Source organism: Electrona antarctica (assembly GCF_951216825.1).
Source record: "Electrona antarctica genome assembly, chromosome: 10".
In the NCBI taxonomy this organism is placed as follows: Eukaryota; Metazoa; Chordata; class Actinopteri; order Myctophiformes; family Myctophidae; genus Electrona; species Electrona antarctica.
Window position 1 is genome coordinate 21,994,422 of NC_136791.1, and position 20,411 is coordinate 22,014,832.

A 20,411-nucleotide genomic window follows, 5' to 3' on the forward strand; every position below is an offset into this window, starting at 1 on the left:
CAAAATACTAGCACTAGGGGGGCAACGGTTTAGTCAAACTAATTAATTGAATTGATTATATAAACATTGATCATTTAATTAAAATTACATAATTAATAATAATAATTAATATAAAGAAATAGGAAACTACAAGTTCACAACGAATAACGATGCAAGGGAGGCATACTTTGGTTAGACGTAGCATTGGTTAGACATAGCATTGGTCCGACTGGATTAAGGTTGGTGATGGGTGCGTTAAGACGACCAGATTAAGGTTGGTGAGGGGTGCGTTAAGGGTTGGAAGAGGGTTAAGGTTAGGTTTAGGTGTGCTGCCCCGTGGGAGGTTAGGGTGAGGGTTTGAGATGCAACGGGTGAGCTTGTAGATGTGCTATTTCCACCAGACCTTTTCGATTATTCGATTGATTTAAAAAGTAAGCGATATAACAAAAATGCTAAGACAATCTTCGATAGCTGCAGCCCTAGTATATCTACACACCAAAGCAGCACATTCTCCCAGCAGTAGTCACTAGGCAGGTCGTAAGTCAGTCCATGTTTTGCATCATCTGCAACCTATTTGCAGTGCTGCAGTGCTGCCTGCAGATAGCATTGCATGGTCGTTCACATGTGGTTTGAGTTGTCTTCAAAGAGTGCTTCCATTTTCCATTGTTTTTTAGCTTAGGCCGAGTCACGCTTTGACATGAAACACCACTCATGTCACAGGAACTCCATGCATACAGTATATACAGTATACAGTGTACTGAAACTGTTAACATGCATTAACTGGTATGAATGTGAGTAAAAACTGATAAAAAGCAGATTCTATAAAGCAGTGGTTTCACAAACTTTTTAGGTCGAGACCCAAAAGAGAGATTATACGTTTGCCCGGGACCCAGACTATAGTGCAAATAGTTGATCTACAAGTGCACAACGCGTCGCTTCGCACCGCGATGAGAGCTTGTAGATCAGCTATTTTCACTACTTTATTATTAATTTTATTCATGTGATTTCTTTGATTTGTTTATTAATTATTTTCCTTTTTTTCTTTCAAAAACAAAAACCCTTGAAAAATGGAGAAAAATACTCGAGTCGTGACCCATACAAATCAGTCCGTGACCCACAAATGGGTACCAACCCAGGTGGAAACAGAGCTATGAAGCATCTTAAGACCCCCTCTGCTACAGAACTTATTCTCATCACGGGGTCTACTTCTGTGGGGACCACCAGGGGTCCTTGAAGGGGGGTTCCAGATGCTTTAGTGATATTTCTTGGACATATAAAGAACCCATTTATCAGTTTCAATTTGATAGCGTTCCAGTTCCACTTGGCTGCCCATTTCTTTGTGTCATCACTTTGAATTTCACTAGTTTTCATCCTCAGTTCCGTTCAATTCAGACAAGTTGTCATTGGACAAGTGGATCAAAGGGAATCTATCTATAAATGCACGTGCACCATGTCTCTGTTTGTCTGTGTGTACGGCTGTAATCCACGTAACTCAAGAACCGTTCGCCCCACCGACTTCAAATTCGACACACACGTTCCACACCCCCACGGGGAGTGCAGTGCCCGGTGTCCAGTCGGTTGACCCACAGTTGACTACTATACAGGTAATTATACCCACGGTTGTCTAGAACCGCCACAAAAGGCCTCTGCCCGGCCACTGGACAGAGCACCTGCCCAGGGTCCATATATGGAGCTGGCCTGTTCTGACATCACAACACTCCATATTTGGGAATGCCTGACACATAACTCCATATAATATAGGAATAAAGGGACACAGAGAGACAGATACAGAAATGTCCAGGCATAAAAGGGACACAGACAGATGGGTGGAACAGGTACTCTGACACGGGTACAACGGGTATTGCATAGCCAGTTGGGGCATGGATCTTCAACTTCCATCGTTACTGACTTTGTGCTTTAAATATGTAGCATAGTTGCTCTTAGCCCGATGGCTTCAAAAGTCTAAAACCCCCCTCTAAGCCATAGAGATATCCCTTTGGATTAGTGGTTAAGATGTTGGCTTTCCACATGGGAGTCCCGGGTTCGATTCCCGGGTCTTACATACAAAATTCATTCTCAGTAGGTTTACATAGGCCTAATACTGTAGATAGATTGTCCAAGTCCCTGAAAAAGGGCTAGGGAGAAGCGTCAAGCTTGTTGGGCTCTATCCCATGGTCATAATAGTAAATATATATATATATATATATATATATATATATATATATATATAGATAGATTTGTTTGCCCGCCTTTGCAGTTTGCATTCATCTTCTAGACTGCGCACTTTCCTGTATCCTCCTGTATGATTTGCGCTCTCCCGATTGGATGAAACTGGTATCCCGACCCGAACATACTAAAGACCTGGAGAGATGAGGAGAGAGTTACTTAACTGAACAAACACTCAGACTCAATAGTACAGTTTAAATTTAAAACGTGTGTGTGTGTGTGTGTGTGTGTGTGTGTGTGTGTGTGTGTGCGTGCGTGTGCATGCGCCCCACAGAAGTGATGAATGATGTGCATGTATACGGACTCTCTCGACTCTGAACATGACCCCGCGTGTCAGTGTTGTGCGCTACTGCCACGCGGCAACGCCCCTTTACGCAGCGCACCAATCCAATGGTTTGTTCTTCTGGGTGTGTGCGTTCAAGTATGTGTGTGTCATGTGTACATGTTTATGTGGACTGACAGTGCGCGTGTAGGCTACAGTGTCTGTGTGTGTGTCTAGTGTGTTTATGTGGATATTCTGGTCTGGACGAGCGTGTCTCTGTGTGTGTATTTGCGCGCAACGGACCGATCGTCTCTCTCTCCCTCTCTCTCTCTCACACCGGGGGTATCTGCTTTCCTCACGAGGAGCGTGTCAGTTTGAGGTTTCCTTTCCTCGGGTTGTGCAGCATATTTATATCTACCAGTCCAGGCAGCAGCACGTCACGCACAGTCACACTGGAATACTAAACTAAAACACGCCGTTTCCCCCCGAGGATTCAAACCCCACTTTGCTTACCCCAGCCGTGCGTAAACTTGGGGTCGAAACAAGCAACGTATACGGGTCGGTTTGTATGAGTGGAGTGTGTGTTTTTTGTTTGTTGGGAGTCTTGGGACGTTTTCGTCGCTCTTTTTTGCCTCTCAAAAGGAATTAGGGCAAATGGACGGAGTGCAGGGCTCAAGGTACGACACCATGCAATGACTGTCTCTCACACACACACAACACAGCATGGAGGATCCGACTCTGAGGAATAAAGCTGTGCAGACGCAGAGGAGTTGCCTCCTCTTCTTGCAGCTGCTCGCTGCTTGTCTGCTGCTGCCTGTCTGCGTCTGCGGACTAGCCGGAGAGGTGAGTTATATGTTACACTTGGCTTTCTTCTTCTTCTTGGCCAGGAATAAATGTCACGCATGAGAGTTTGCACATCAAAACACACATAACTATGACACCTATATTGTTTATTGTGTTGTTGACACAATATAATTGTGTTGTGCCATATAATAAAAACGAAAGGGAAATTCCGGGGTCAGTCGTCAGTTCAATTTATAGCCTCTTTCTGATCTATCGGCGTATATTTATTGCCTTTGAAAGCCCTGTTATTTCCACTTGTCGGGAAGTTTTGACTAAGCTGTGTTGATCCAGATGATTCCCTCATCTGGAACTGGGATACTTCTTGGCCCCTTATCAGTATTATGTCTATGGGAAAATAGTGGACTGAAGCCAATGATTTGGATGTCTTTGATATTAGCCGTACAGCCTATTCTGTACAATTTAAAAATAACCACATTTGGGTGAATGGGAAGGGACGGAAGCCCCTGTAGGCCTACCCGCGGGCATAACGGCTATTCATATGGGCTATGAAATTATGAATGTTATTTTTTTGAGGGCCTCCTATATACAGCTTTTGTCCCCACACGTATCAATATTTGCCATTGACAATGAAAGAAGAAATTAGGTCAAATGTCCGCCAAATATGACCAACATTAACGACCAATATTAACCAATCAGATAAATTCAGTTGTTCATGAGATGATTTATGATGATGTATAATGATAAGAGCGCCCCTCACTTCACACGGGTGTGATTCCTTAAAAACAAATCTCCACCTTGGACTCCACGGTGGAGATGAAAAAAAAAAAAAGGTGTTAACAGCTTTATTATTATAAATATCTCTCAGGTTTCTTTTCAAATGTACCTTCACCAAACCCCCTTCAATCCTGCTGCCAATGCGTAAAGCCCCCTTGGGGAGCGGGGGTCTCATTACAAGGTACAGACCGCAGACCCCAGCCTTCAGATCTCCTGTTAAACCGTGAGGAAGCATGCTGCTTTCCTGTTTAACTTGCAGGATCGACGCTCCGGGGCAGGCAACCCAGGAGGAGTATAGGACCAATAAGCTGCATACACTAGTGTCTGCTTATCTTCTATCTTGTGACACTGACACCTCATTAGAGAAGGCTGACAGAGTATGGCTGCCCCCACGCCCCCAGTCAGTCACTGGCACTGCTCCTCAAAGACCCCTCTTCCACCGCTTGGTTCCCGGTTCAGTTCTTTGTGCTTCTTAGTCCATGAGCCAGAGCTCCAAAATTGGAACGTTAATTTAGGAATTGAGTGGGCAAAACCATACCTATATTAAATTGTTATCACCATGAAATCCCCAGTTGATTACTTACACAAAGACAATGATTTATTGTATTACATTTTTGTTATATGCAAATGAGGCATTATATAGGAAAATATGAAGCTACTACTGTGGAAGGGTTTTCATATATTAATTTACTTATATTTATCGTATAAACAATTTAATATAGGTATAGGTTTGCCCACTCAATTCATAATTAACGTTCCAATTTTGGAGCTCTGGCTCATGGACTAAGAACCACAAAGAACTGAACTGGTTCCCAACCGGTGGAAAAGGGGTAAGTGTGTCTTTATTCCAACCCCATAAGTCTGAGAGTTCATGCACAAAAAGGGTCCATTTGGTTCCATTTTGTACACACTCTTACAGACCTGTAAATGGTAGTAGGCTAAATGGTGCATTTATATTGCACTTTTATCCAAAGTGCTTTACATAGATTGTGCATTACATTCACACACTATTCATATACAGATGGAAACCATGCAAGGCACCAACCTGCTCATCAGGAGCAATTAGGGGTTCAGAGTCTTGCTCAATAGGACAGTTCGACACTAACTCTGGGGGAGCCTGGGTTCGAACTGGGAACCTCGAACGTGGTTCCCATCCGGCCGCTCTACTATGGCCACTCTACCCCTGAGCCACTGCCGCCCATACCAAATCAGATGTGTTACTTATATTTAAAGGTAGTAAGAGACTAATGTAGAAATAGTAGCATAGGCCTACTCTGTTACAAATAAAATCAATCTGAGTAAAAATGTATTGGAATCAGAATATACTTTTACACCAAAGTGAAAGTAGGCCTACTTAAGTACGGCCCATTTCACACATTTTAACAAATAGTTTGGCAAAAGTAGCAGATCTACAAGCCCAACATTCATCTACGAAAGCCCCCCCCTCCCCTGACAGTCTACTACTATTGGTTACTTCCCACCACTGTTGTTGACAGCTCCTTCCACAGCTAACGGAATAAGGAAGGACAGCCATGACAACACAACATAACCCTTCCAGACATAATATGTATAGTGGTCTATTTTCCTCCCACGTGTGACCGTATTGATTTCAGCCGTCTGGGAGGGGGGGGGGGGGGGGGGTCATAAAATAAACGCCACTTAAATTAACCCCTGGGTAATTCTTCTTCAGCATTCTATTCAGTCGGCCGCCCGTATATACGTCATGTCTGCTGCAGCTGCTGCCCCCAACCGTCCTCCATATAGCCCTGACCTGTAGACCGATTGAATAGACCAGTGGTTCCCAAAGTGGGGTCCGGGAACCCCTAGGGGTCCTTCAGAGAGTTCCAGGGGGTCCCCACTCCCCAGATAAATAATAATTTGGAACCAAATGGACCTTTTATGGGTCTGTAACTCAGAGAGTGTACAAATTGAATCGAATGGAACCGTTAGGGTCCATTTGTACACTCTCAGAGTTAAATTAACATTGATTTTACAATATAGATTGGGGTCTCAGAGATATAAATGCCATTAAATGGGGGTCCGTAGCCTAATGCATGTCAAACTGCAGGGTCCTTGAAATTAAAATGGTTGAAAATCACTGTTAGAGCCTTAAGAATCTTCTCTTTTGGTGGTCCCTGGCATATCTTTTCAAATGGAGGTCTGTGGGCTGCTAATTGTCAATTTGGGGGTCCTTGACATGAAAAAGTTTGGGAACCACTGGAATAGATTACAAACAGAAGAGGGGTTGGACAATCAGACCAACATGTCTTGGCTTGAAGAAGAGGAGGAAATCTGGATGTGGACCAGGATGCTCATTATTATGAGATACCATAACTCCCACTCGCTACTAGTGCCGCTGCTACGATTCTTGCTCAAATGTGAATCTCAATTTTCTAGAATTGAGATCACGATTCTCACACGATTCTCGTTTTTTTCCATGAAAATATTTGTCTTTAGTCTGGAACACCTGGAGCCAACTACTGTGGCTTTAAACAGACAACATCAAAGTGCTCGACTTAAAGGAGCATTCAGTGATTTGGAAAACCCCCCGGTCTGCCCCGGTAACAAGATGTGCACATGCACGCACTACAGTTGGGGGACACGCAACAGGCCAACAGCACGCACACCAAGGCCCGCCCCCGCTCGATCATGATTGGCGGAAGGCCCTTCTATATCCTGATTGGATGAAGGCTGGGCCACCTAGCCAAAAACGAAACCTACGGGTTTTTTTTACCCCGGGGGTTAACTGGGGATAGGGAGGAACTCCTTATATGGTCAGCACACTCTATAGTAGGGAGGATTATCACAAGAAAACAAAAAAAAAAGTGATATTTGAAAAGTGAAAATCACCGAATATACCTTTTAAACCTCTCTTCTTGTAGCAAAAAACAAGAGTAAAATGAATTGGACAGCCAACTAGCAACTAGTGCTGCACAATTCTTGCTCAAATTTAGAAATGAGATCGCTTTAGGTGTCTGAATCTAGATCGCAATCTTTTTTCCCCGATTAATCGTGCCGCCCTACTCGTTACTCACTCTGTCTCATTGGTGGGCTGTGTGGGCAGTTCTGCCCATCAGTGACATCATCGGTCCAAGCTAATAGAAATTACAGGATGTCTGTTCCTGGAAAATTAACATGCTGAATTAGAAGCCGTTGTTCTAGCATGAATAAATAGAAATGAGCAAACCTGCCTACTGATGATGTCACTGGTAGGCAGGCAGGTGCCTGAACTGTCCACACAGAGCCCTCCTCTGAGACACAGAGAGTAGACCAAAATCTGGTTCCAACTTATAATGAGCATTAGTAGTGAGGACCAATTACATGAAGATAGACAGAACATGGGCAAAGTCCTCCAGTCTGCAGTATGTTGAGAAAAAGCTGCCCCATTTATTGTGAAACAGCTGCTAATTGTCCCAAAAGTGACTGCGGAATCCTGAAAAATTGCTGCAAGCAAAAAGTCCTATATATGACTTTCTAACAGCGAATGAACATTAGTGGTTTTGTAAGGAATCCTTTTCCTAAGTTGCAATGTGACAGCCCCGTTTACACAATGCTGTACACACTTTATACATTTTTTTCCTCAAATTGTCTTATGTTTCTGACGCTATGCAATGTAGCCTACTGTAAACATCATATTCTCGTGCCAATGAAGCTCCTTTGAATGGAATTGAAATGTAACATTGTTCACTGGTGTTTGAACTTATTGTACTGTGGCGTGGCGTGCACGCTGTGTAGGCAGCTCTTGAATATGGAATGAATTGCATTGAACATTATTGATGAAGCAAACATGGAAATTGAGTGACTAGGCTATAATGTGTGCTTGATTAAACATTTCTAATGCTATCTTGCTCCACCAGGTCCCTCAAGAAGGCTATTTGAACACGCTGCAGAGTGCTGGTGAGTTTTCCTTATGTGCATTTTTTCAATTAGAATTAACCTACATTTTATTATCCTGAGGGACACAGTGTTTATTATGCCACCACTTACTGTGCTATACAGTATGCTTGCGCTTACAGTGCATATTTAGACCACTCTACATCGTTAATTTTATCCCCAGGAGAACATGTTTACACCCCCGTGTGTGTGCGTGCGTGCGTGACGTGTGTGTGTATGTGCGCGCGTGTGTTAATATCTTGCATACTAATAGGCCGATCAGCGTCATATTTAATGTGCATGTTGACAGCGGGCCAGAGACCTCAATTCTCTTAAGAGTTTTTAAATCGGTCATCGTGTGGCGACTCGACCCGATAAAAGAGCAGTTAGGGCGCATACCACATGAGCTCTAATGCCTGAGTGAGTCCCTGGTTCAATTCCTGGCTGGCATGATGTTATTTACCTGTTCTGTCCAAGTCTCCACCGTATACCTATCCAATAAGGCAGAAACTCAAACTAGCCGGGCCGTATGTTCGTTGAGTGTAGGCCTACTGAATTTGCAGCTCAACAAAAGCTGATTCATCCTAGTGTATGACGGAACACGATACATTAAAATATCTGTGATGCTGTGAGCGTATTTTGTATTCATTCTTGTTCATGACGATAAACTATAATAACATAATAATTATCGTCCCATCCCTAGTTGCGAGCTCCACTGTCTGTCGCACTGCAGTGTGTCTACATATAGGTGGTGTGCCTCGGGTTGGCTCTGTGTGCCAGTTTCTCTGGTGCCATGCAGCCATCCTCATTTTGCTATGTGCCAGTTTCTGGTGCCTGGCAGACACAGTGCCAGTTTGCTCTTACACCAGCTCAGTGGCCTTGTGGTTAGAGTGTCCGCCCTGAAACTGGGAGGTCGGGTGTTCGATTCGTAGCAGTCTTTGCGTCGTCTAGGGGTTTCTTCTGCTGCACTGTGAGCGTCCATGTCTCGGCCACGCGGTACAGCAGCACAGATTGTGCTCCCGTAACGTACCATTGGACAGTGTTGAAGACAGGTTGTCATCAGGTAGAAAAATACTGATTGGGATCCAGAACTGGAGGAACCCAGATCCAGCATTGAGGGACTGGTCAACTGGAATCATTTCCATCACATTTGGAATAGTTTCCGGAAAAGGTTTTTTAGTGTTTATTTTATTTGTATTTTTTCCTATGCCCAGCTTTGTGTGTGCGTGTGTACCCCATAGCGATGATTTGATTGGCTGAGCACCCCATAGCGATGATTTGATTGGCTGAGCACCCCATAGCAATGATTTGATTGGCTGAGCACCCCATAGCGATGATTAATTTGGCTGAGCACCCCATAGCAATGATTTGATTGGCTGAGCACCCCATAGCAATGATTTGATTGGCTGAGCACCCCATAGCAATGATTTGATCTAGAGGTGATCGTGCCTTCGCTGTTGCAGCACCCATTCTCTGGAATATCGTCCCTTTTTATATCAAAAGTGCTCAGTCCATTGAACTATTTAAGTCTCTTCTTAAGACTCATCTCTTTTCTATGGCTTTTGATCATTCCTGATTTTTTTTATTGTTGTCAGTTGAACTGTTTCATTTCTTGTTGTTATGTGGGTGCACATTCACAATTGTTTGATGTTTTTGTATTTTGTTTTTGTGTGGGTAGCGCCCATGATTTCATCGAAAATTGACACTGGGTGAAACATTTTTGGTTTATAAAATCGTGAGATAAAAATGAGGAAAGTAAAGAAATCTCCGATACAGATATGTCGATGTGTGTCGGAGGGTAATGCATTGAATATTGTATTGACATTATTGCGACAGCAGGTCACATTTACTATGAAAACGTCAGTCCGTCCGTCTGTTTGTCACCCTGCACACCTCCATATATGGTCATGCTTCGTGACATCACGTGACAATACGAACACGTGACATCATCAGGGATCATACAGTATATGGGCTATGAGTATCGCCATGGCCCTTCCCCATATATGGGAATGTCAAGAAAAAAAGGGAAAAAAGGTCAATTTATGGGCATTCCCAGCCGATGCCCTAATACAATCCCTGTTATGCCCATATATGGAGATCCCTGACTGTGTTCAATATTCCATTGAGGACCCCCTTGAAAACGAGTTGCTGCAACTCAAAGGAGTATCCTCTAGTGAAATTTCAAAATAAAATAAAATAATAAGCCCATATATGTGAATGTCAATATATGACCATATTGTGACAGTCTCATGATGACCACTGTGGTTGCCGCAACGCGACTCAGACTTGACAAAAATGCAAATGAACCAAGTTGGTACATCACCTGGATCTCCATATGACGATCACGACACTGACCTCATCAAACTCCGGATAAGGAGCTCTGTTGTTTCAGCGTGACCTCGCTCTCAGGGCGTCTTACTGGTTATATTGTACTAGCCTGGCTTGGCCAGCCTCATAGCGGGGATTCACTGAAGATTCGCGGAAGAATCTTCAGTGAATCCCCGCTATGAGACTGGCCAAGCCAGGCTAGTATTGTACAGCAGTACAACAAGTTAAAAATGCCAAATAGATGAGACACAAAGAGAGCCAAAGGTTTGTTTCCATTGCGGTCCATTAAACATTCAACAATATGAAATATTTTGTACAGCTGTGTGCTGTTTGAAACCATTCACGTCACATCAAGTATTAAACAATTTAGTCCGAAAGAAAAACAACCCGACTTCTTTTTGAAGTATGCTTCCAGGTTTAATGCAGGTTTAATGCAGGTTTAATGCCTAACATTCAGCACGCACGCACGCACGCACGCACGCGCACACACACACACACACACACACACACACACACACACACACACACACACACACACACACACACACACACACACACACACACACACACACACACACACACACAGAAACATAGTCTACTCTGGAAACATGCTTTTTGTTATGTGGAGGGAGCAAATGTTTTGTTTTCTTGGGAGGGTCAGTAAGAGAAGAGAACACACATCTTATTGTTTAATAAACAATTGAACAGAACATTTGTTTGCCTGCTTATCTATTTGACTTGCAGTAAACAAACCAAACCCAGAAGGGACCAGCAGAAAAAGGACGGTTCATCTGAAAGAGGACCCCGTTCTCTTTCTGGTCAACTTATTTGAAAACATTTCATTATTTCAAAAGATTTTTTTCAAGAGAATATATATATGAAGAAAAAAAAATCCAGGCACGATGTGCCACATTGAGAGCTTGTAGATCGGTTATTTTCTCTAGTTTGGGTCGCGGAGTGTTGAGTTAAAAGGTTTGGGAATCACCGCTCTAAGCCGGCAACCGTCTTTGGAAAGGCAACTTGAAAAAAAGTTCTCAGTGAAATATCACTTTGGTCTGCACATTCTGAGGCCCGTTTTTGTGTGATGTGTGAGATAATAACTTTGTTATTTCAGCAGGATTTTACATTTTCTGGTGACATTAAAAAGCACGAGAATAGCCCGGAGTTGTAAAGCACTCTCTCTCTATAGGCTGGGTTCATTATTAGAAGGCTTTGATGTGAGCACAGATTGTCAGATGGAGAGAGATGTTCAAGGAGGAGACCACATCTCTCTCTCTCTCTCTCTCTCAGTCTGTCTGTCCTCACTCAGCCTCTCTACCAGTGTTGCTGGGATGCACACGCAGATTAGACGCACCAACGGACCGACATGCGGAAACAACGGTCGGACATGCGCTGCTCCCGTGCTTGCGGTTAGGGTTAGCTTAGGGTTTGAGGAACGTTGTCTGTCTAATGACAGTCGGACCAATAGTATGTCGGAACTAAAACCTGTACCATGTCCGCTTATTATAAGCAACATTGGGCTTGTTTTTCTGTAAAATAAAAAAATATTGGTAGGCATATAGGTTGCATGGGGGGGGGGGGGGGCTTGTTTTCTGTAGTGTAGTTGCTTATGTGGGCTTGACCACATATTTTGTGCCAGGGACCCCCGCACCAGATTTGTGAGGTTAAAGTGTGTCATGGCATTTTTCATGACTGTGACATTTTGTCAGCTTATTTCTTTATTTTTTGTTGAAAATAGCAGAAGTGTTGCAACGTGTTCTGAGCTTGTAGATGGGTTATTTTTCAAATAGCCTATTTCTATAAGGTTTGGCATAATATAGGCTAGTCGCTTCTTTTGGGCTTGTTTTCATCAACCTGATTGCTTAATTCGCTTGTCTCCTCTCCTCTCATCTTTGTCATTCTCTCCTTGTAAACCTCTCTCTCTCTTTACTGTTCCTCCATCTCTGTGGTTGTCAGTCTCAGGTCCCCAGTTAAAATATATGATAATTGGGGGGGGTCGCTGCCTAAAAAGGTTGAGAACCTCTGGCCTAGTGCCCTAGCCCAGAGGTTCCCAACCACTGGTACTAGTAGTACTTGAGCCCCCCTCCGCTGGTACACAGAGGAGTCCACCCAAAAAAGGAGAAAAAAATCACACCGTGTGAAGTGAGGGGCGCTAATATATTAAAGTCTAACTCATGTTGATTAGTAATGGTGATGTAAAACAAACGGTGCAAACACAAACATTAAACGCCATTAACAATAAAGAGACAATATGTTGTAAATGACACATTATGACGTAAATTTTCCCTTCATTGTCATTGCGTTTACAAAACAAACATTGAACTAACACGCTACACGCTGGGTGTTACTAATTGAAAGTGAACTTCGTCCTGGGCGATCGGGGTGTTAAACCTGTGTATAGGAGGCGCCCCTCAAAAAGACAAAAGTGGAATGAAATATTCATATTACTACAGGTAGTTCTGACCAAGCAATTGGTTGAAATAGGCTCTCCAGCCGTGCTGAAATGAGCATGACAGCACACCTAGCCAATAGAAGATTTGAGAACGGATTAATCACATTAATCACACAGAGTTTTGTCAGAGCAGCAGCATTATTGGCTTAGGAATGGAACAAAATACGCTCCTGTATTTTAACATCAGTTATTATAGTAGTACTTGGAGAGCCAAATATTTTCTGAGGGTGGTACTTCTAGCCGGGGATCATCCAAAATTGGACAGGACCTGTGATGTCATGCCGTACTTTTTATTTGTGTTTTTTCTATTAATTTGGTCATTAAGGTCCACAGAATGAGAGGCCTGCTCTGCCGGAAACATCGCGAAAAAAGAAGTTACGGCCATTTTTGTATACCACACCAATGACACCATAGACAACCAATATAAGGCAAATTTTTCCAAATTTCATCATGGTTTAAGTAGCATGTGATAATTGTGAAATGTCAAACTAGGGGGTTTTCATGATTCTGAATCCATTCCAAGCATTTGTTTTGCATGAAAAACGGCCTAAAAACGTCCATAGCCGTCATCACAAATGTGATGAGGTCAGCCCATTTGGGTACATTTTGGTCGTGGCTTTGGCCGAATTTAGATCAAGGAGTGTCTTTCGTGCAAAACTAATGCTTGGAATGGATTCAGAATAATGAAAAACCCCTAGTCTGACATGGTACAATTGTCTCATGCTACTTAAAGCATGATGACATTTGGAAAATGTCACCTTATTTGTCTATATGGTGTGGTATACAAAAATGGCCATAACCTTTTTTTCGCAATGTTTCCGGCAGAGCAGACCTCTCATTCTGTGGACCTCAATGACCAAATTAATAGAACAAACACAAATACAAAGTACGGCATGACGTCATAGGTCACTTGCCCTATTCCTTGAGCTTTTGGGCCTGTGGCTCCCCGGCTATTCAGTATAAAATGGTTGGGAACCAATGCTTAGCACACCCCACTGGGTGTAGTGCCAGTCAACCATTCCCTCTGGTCCAGAAATCCATCTCATCCACGGCCAAAAGACACAGCGTTCCGCCATGGCCACCAAATGACCCCTCCCCCTACTCCACCCCACCCCAACAACAACTTTGAAGGAAAAAAACAGCTTTTATGTTTCCATTCCATCTCTCTTTAGCTTGATTCATCTCTGCTCTTCACTGATATTGATCTGATTTCTGTGTGTGTGTGTGTGTGTGTGTGTGTGTGTGTGTGTGTGTGAGTGTGAGTGTGAGAGTGTGTGTGTGTGTGTGTGTGTGTGTGTGTGTGTGTGTGTGTGTGTGTGTGTGTGTGTGTGTGTGTGTGTGTGTGTGTGTGTGTGTGTGTGTGTGTGTGTGTGTCAGAATGCACTGGACTCAGGCAACAGCCCAGGTTTAATGTTCTTAAATCTCTTTATTTTTTTATCGTTTTTTAGTAATAGTACAACATAAACATTACAGAGACTTTAGTTATGTTGCACAAATGCCTAAAACTGCTGATATTTGCGCCACTCTCGTTTAAAACAATATATTTCAAACTCCAGCTTGTCACTCTCCAGGCTCGAGCACTCAGTTTTCTGCCCCCTCAATGTCGTTACTCTATGGCTCTGCCCGAGGCTAACATCCTACAGACGGCAGGCAGTTGGAGTAACATCATTGGTTATCCTACCTTATGACATCATCACTCAACGACATCACAGTGTCATTGTCACAACCATGTCCTATAAAATAAAATGTCGACTAAATGACAATGTCATTCAGCATTACCAGAAGATACCTGGACCTTGACTGTGCTGACGATCGATTCGCTAACAAGAGCCATCTGCTGCCTTGATTGGTCAAATCAAACTCATCAGCTTTGGCTTTGTGGATTTGTCCAACTTTGTGAGTCATTTGTGCCACTGAACCAATATAAGCAGTAGAACACACATTAAGACTCTACTTTTACAGAGCAAGACTTAAACTACCGTGTTAGAAATGTTCTGCTGGATGCTGCATCTGAGTGGAGGACAACCGATGTGTGAACATGGTGTTGCAGTTGGAGACAGTATGTACTGCTTTGGAGCGGGCGATGATGACACCAAGGATCAGATTTATGGGCATGTTTTCAACACAGTGTCTTTGTGCTGGATGAATTTGCCCCCAGTGACATCTGGAAGAGGAGAACGTCACCATGAGGTTCCTTCCAAGCGCTCGGGCCACTCATCTGTGCTGGTTGAGGATGTCATCTACCTCTGGGGAGGCTGTCGGAGATACTCAAATGAGTACTGCAATGTGCTTTATGCATTTGATGTGGACGCCCACAGATGGTTTAAACCCAGGGTTTCTGGGTCTGTTCCAGAGGGGAGGTCCCACCACTCAGCCTGTGTCTTGGGGAAGGTCATGTTTATCCATGGAGGATTCAACCAGGTGACTAGATGGACTAATGATACCTACAAGTTGGACACCAACACAACAACCTGGTCTCTAATTAACGCCAGAGGCCCTTCACCACCTACTTCATTCGGTCACTCTGCCACCATCATCGGGACAATGATGTTTGTATTTGGGGGCCTAGGGGTCAACAAGGGGGTCTGCTCCAACACCTTCAGAGTGTTTGACACGGAGACCAACTTATGGCTAAACACACCTTCTACACAGCTCCATTCTAGAAGAACGCTGGTATCATTCAGCCTTTGCCTACAATGGAGAGATTTACACATTTGGTGAGCAGGACTCCAAGGATCTGTGGAAATTCAGTCCTGAGACGTTCTCCTTGAAGAAGGTTGAGCCCAAGGGGAAAAGCCTGTCTAAGATGAATAATATGAGCTGCTGCATGGTGGGAGATCGTGTCATCCTCCACGGAGGACACGAAACAGCAGATGACCTGTACATCTTGGACTTAAATCCTAGTCTGAAGACATTATGCAAACTAGCAGTTATTCAGCATGGTCTGGAGCAGGCGGGACTCACACACAATGTCAGGTGGGAACTGGCTGCCATGACTACCAACAGAAAATAAAACAATCAGTAAACTAACAAACAAAAGGAGGAGAAATGACTCTGGCAGATTCATAATCCACCTGAACACAGTACATAATGTGCGTCTGTGTTTCACAGAGAGAGGAATGATTAATAAGAATGCTTCTTGTTTGGTATAGCTGCACCAAATGAGCAAATGTGATTGCCGCTTGTGAACATAGAGCCGTCCATACGTTGGCGGGAAGAGCGTAATCCAACATAATCAATGGAAACCGTGACATGATGAGATATCTGACCAATGACAGTGAAACGTTGGGATTTAAAATAACGATATGTCTCGAAGATGGTGTTAATTCTTTGTGTTTGTGTGAGAGAAGTACAGTAGCAGCCAAGGTTTTAAAGCGATGTAACGTCAACCATTGATGGGTTATTATTAGCGGTGTAAGGTTGTTCACTTTTTTCCCTTTTTTTTGCGTGCGTGCACCACTGGCGGTTCCCTACCTGCGCATGCACATATTTCTTTTTAAAGGGCCCCTCCTATTAACAGCTTTTGTCTCAAGATTTTGCCATTGAGGTCAAATCTCCGTTAAATTTTGTCCCCGCCCGTCTCAAGTTTTGCCATTGACGATGAACGGAGAAATAACATCAGATGTAAACGAGCAAATCAGCTAACCAATCACAGGCAACATGCATTCTGATTGGCCATAATTAACCAATCACAGGCAACAGGCATTCTGATTGGCCAGTATGGGATGATGCATGATGATGTATTATAATAAGAGCTGATCATTCCGCTAAATATGATGTCAATTATGGTTGTATCATGGTTAAATGATAATAACATTTCATTTCACACGGGTGTGATATTATTATTTTTTGTACCACACCGTGGTTCTCCGTGCAACGAGCATTCCACCACTGGTTATTAAATCGCATCATAATGCTCGCCTGAAGCCTGATCGTCCACTCTGCACCCCGCCCTGTGCGGTTTTGACTTGTTCCGCCAGTGGTCGCAGGCGCTTTGATGCTTTGCTGCTCAACATGCTGCCCTAGCAGACATGGTGGCTTCTATGGAATCCAAAAGACCCTACATTTTATCCACATACTTTTGCTTTGGTTCAATATTCATAAAATCACACCCTTGTGAAGTGAGGGGCGCTCTTATCATTATACAATATACATCATCATCATACATCATCTCATGAACAACTGAATTTATGTGATTTGGTTAGCCGATTTGATGACGTACATTTTCCCTTCGTTGTCAATGGCATTTAAGGTTTGTGTTGCCACAAGTCATATTTGGCGGACATTTGACCCAATTTCTCCTTTCATTGTCAATGGCAAATATTGAGACGTGTGAGGACAAAAGCTGTATATAGGAGGGGCTAGCGCCCCTCAACGAGAGAGAGAGAGAGAGAGAGAGACTATATGTGATAAAGATAAATACTGTCTCTCCACTCTGAGCTACTTGGGGCATTTCCCTGCATGTGTGTGGAGTACCTGAACCTGATACCATCGCCAAAACGCATCCCACACGGCTGTGCTCACAGAGTTACTGTGCCGTTCGCACGCACACACACACGCACACATACACACACGTGCACACACACGTACACACGCACACGTTACTTCATACACACACACACACACACACACACACACAGACAGACAGCTGTGGATTCCTCCCAGATGCCTGTACGTTCACGTGGTGTAATTTATGGTAATGATGGACGGACAGCTACAGGGGCCCCTCCACCTCAACAAGGGCCCGCTTGCTTCTCTGCCGCCCCCCCCACTGACCCCCTGACCCCTCGTCTCACACCACCCTCCCACCGTCTGGCCATTAAGCTCTGCTCTGGATGTCTGCACTACTACTATGCTAGTGTTCATGGCATGACTCTGTTATTGTTGTATACTGTGTGTATGTGTGTGTGTGTGTGTGCGTGTGTGTGTGTGTGTGCGTGCGTGCGTGCATGCGCGCATATGCATGACTGTAACCTTTATATACCATCACCCATAAACCACCTCCCACAGTAGGAGCACCCATGTAGGCATGCAGCCGGGGCACCCGTCATGGGTGTCTCACTGGGTGAACTCTATCAAATATGGATGGGTGCTGCTGTGTGTGTGTGTGTGTGTGTGTGTGTGTGTGTGTGCAAGTGCGTGCGTGCGTGCGTGCATATCCAGCCAGTCTGGGGAAAGAGCTTAGGATGGAAGACATGGAGAAATGTATGACTGAAAGAAGTACGCTGCACAATACATCAGTGGTTCTTCAACCCTTTCAGGGTCAGGAAAGACAACATTCGGAAGGAAAGTCCAAACAAGCAACTACACTTTAGATTCAAGCTCGGAAAATCTGCAACCCACAACTCTATACCAATGTTTACAAGCGACTTTACAGAAATAAGACCCCAAGACGCTCATAATAAGACTTGGCAAAAAACTGCATAGAGTTACAGTTACTTACAGACAATGTTCCGTTCCCAAACCTGTATGCATGGGGGAGAGACGTGACCTGCCTTGTCCTCCCAATACTTTCACCACTGAGTGACTTCAGTGGGTTAGGGAGAGCTCGCATGTTCATAGGGGATGAGGATATTATAGGGATGCTCCGATCAGGTTTTTTGGGACCGATACCGATCACCAATTGTTTTTCTCATGATTGGCCGATACCAATACTGTTCTTGTGAAATGTTGCAAATTTTAATATTTCCAAAATTATTATACGTCAAAACTGTTCCTGTGTGTGGGGAGGAAAAGGAGAATGTTTAGGCCTGTCACAAAAATGCAAAATGTTATTATGCTCTATTCTGATTAATTTATATCACTTAAATGGTGTAAAAGATGAGTTTCTCCAGATAAGGTAAATTGCTGATCACAGACAGGGTAAATGCCGTTACCGATCAGAGTGAATATCAGTCGTTATGGCCGATCACCGATCGCTGGCCGATTATCGGAGCATCTCTAGAGGATATACTGTGCCTACTCGGACGCAACGTTCGACGCGGCAACTCGCTCGCTTTAGCTCGCTCGGTGCTTTCTCTCGTGGCTCAAGTTCGCTTGAGACGGCGCGCCTCCGCCACATGCTATGGCGGAGCGCTCCCTATACACACTGACGTCACTCAACTGGTGGTGAACGTATTGGGAGGAAAAGACACTTTGCGGGACAGACGGGTGGAGTGTATTGTATCCACTGTAGCTACTATAGGAAGTGATGTGAACTTGAAACGTGTTTGATAGAAGTTATTTTAACACTGACAAGAGGCTGAAGAAAAGAGACTGTTCATTCACCATTGTACAACGGGAACATAAGTAACTAGAAAAAGTGCCCTTCTGGGCACAGGTCTCCACCAGGAGGATAGGACTGTGTGAGATGTTTGGCAACATGTTTAGGAGTAATATAAACATGTTTGCCTTTGATGGCAATTGGATGATTTGAGGCATTTTGTTCCAAAAATGTGTTTTGCAAAAATCAACCTGTTGGTGGCGCTATAACAGGCCAATGTGAAAAGGGTGGGACATATTCCTCAGCCTAGTAAGAAAATGTGTGAAAGATTTCACGTAAATTGCATGCTGCGTTCATGATTTGAGGCTTTTGTTCAAAATGGGGCAATCTTGCAAACTGTGAAAGCCAATTATAGCCAATTAGGATGGAATATGAAATATCGGACAGATCCGACTTGAGCACATGACCATAGAGATACTGTGTAACGATTTGTGAGATTTTTGGACAGAATCTGGAGGAGTAATATCAAAAAATGTGTTTTACAAAAGTCGGCCTCCTGGTGGCGCTATAAAAGGCAGATGGGGAAAATGCAGGTCAAAGGTTTGTCCTTGGCCTCTAGGGAGTGTGCATGCAACGTTTCACGCAGATCGGTGCAGTTTTAGGTAAAAAAAAATGTGAAAAGCTGCCTCATGGTGGCGCTATAACAGGCCGTTCTGGAAAATGCGGGGCAGAGGTTCATCGTTGGCATCCAGGGAGTGTGTGTGCAAAGTTTGGCATCGACCGGGTTAACGGTGCCGGAGATTAGCTGTACACAGACGGACGGAAGGAAGGACGGACACACGGACGGACGGACACACACACGGACGGAGTGCAAAACATACTCTCTCCCCATGCCTTCGGCCTGGTGGAGACAATAAGAGATACAAGTCAGGAGTTAATAGGCAGAGAGAGACAGACGTCAAAGTATTAACATCGGCCTTGGAAGTGAACTGATTCAGTTCTCCTCATGTGTCTGCCTAGCTCTGCCGGCCTGGATACGTCTGGGGACGGGGGAACGGAAAGGTTACACAGGCATGACTTACTATATTGCAGTATAAGATATCTCACACTGCATGTCGTCCAAAACACTTCTAATGCTCTCTGGCAGAGAAGACCCACCCCCCAAGAGGCTTTTTACCAAGGACAATACAGTAAGCACAGTACAAAATACTTCATGAGCTAACCCCCTGCGCCGGGAGAAATAAAGAATAAAAGAAACACCTTTTCAGCAAGCTGCCAGCTAGCCTAGTGTTTTATACACATCCTCAGGGGGGGTAGATGTAAGAGAGCTTTTTGTTTGTTTGTTTAGAGGGAACCGCAAAGCTTTGCGTTTTGTTGGAGCAGAGCTCGGTGCTCGTTGGCAGTGGTTCTGTTCTGATGATGAGTCATCATGGGTGCAGCGGTTTAATGATGACTCATGATGATGAGTCATGGTGGCAGTGATTTAATCCTGAGGTTCTCAAACCTTTTTT

General features: G+C 44.0%; 1 protein-coding gene across 1 annotated transcript in view; it reads left to right on the top strand.

Moving 5' to 3' along the window:
• Positions 1–2,525: 2,525 nt before the first annotated feature.
• Positions 2,526–20,411, top strand: part of LOC306930762 (neurotrypsin-like) — a gene marked incomplete at its 5' end in the record, with an annotated part of 62,835 nt that continues 44,949 nt past the window's right edge. The window contains 2 exons of the mRNA XM_079511858.1: positions 2,526–2,598; positions 3,227–3,310. Of these exons, the coding sequence (XP_079367984.1) occupies positions 2,526–2,598; positions 3,227–3,310 (157 nt within the window). The remainder of the gene's footprint in view (positions 2,599–3,226; positions 3,311–20,411) is intronic.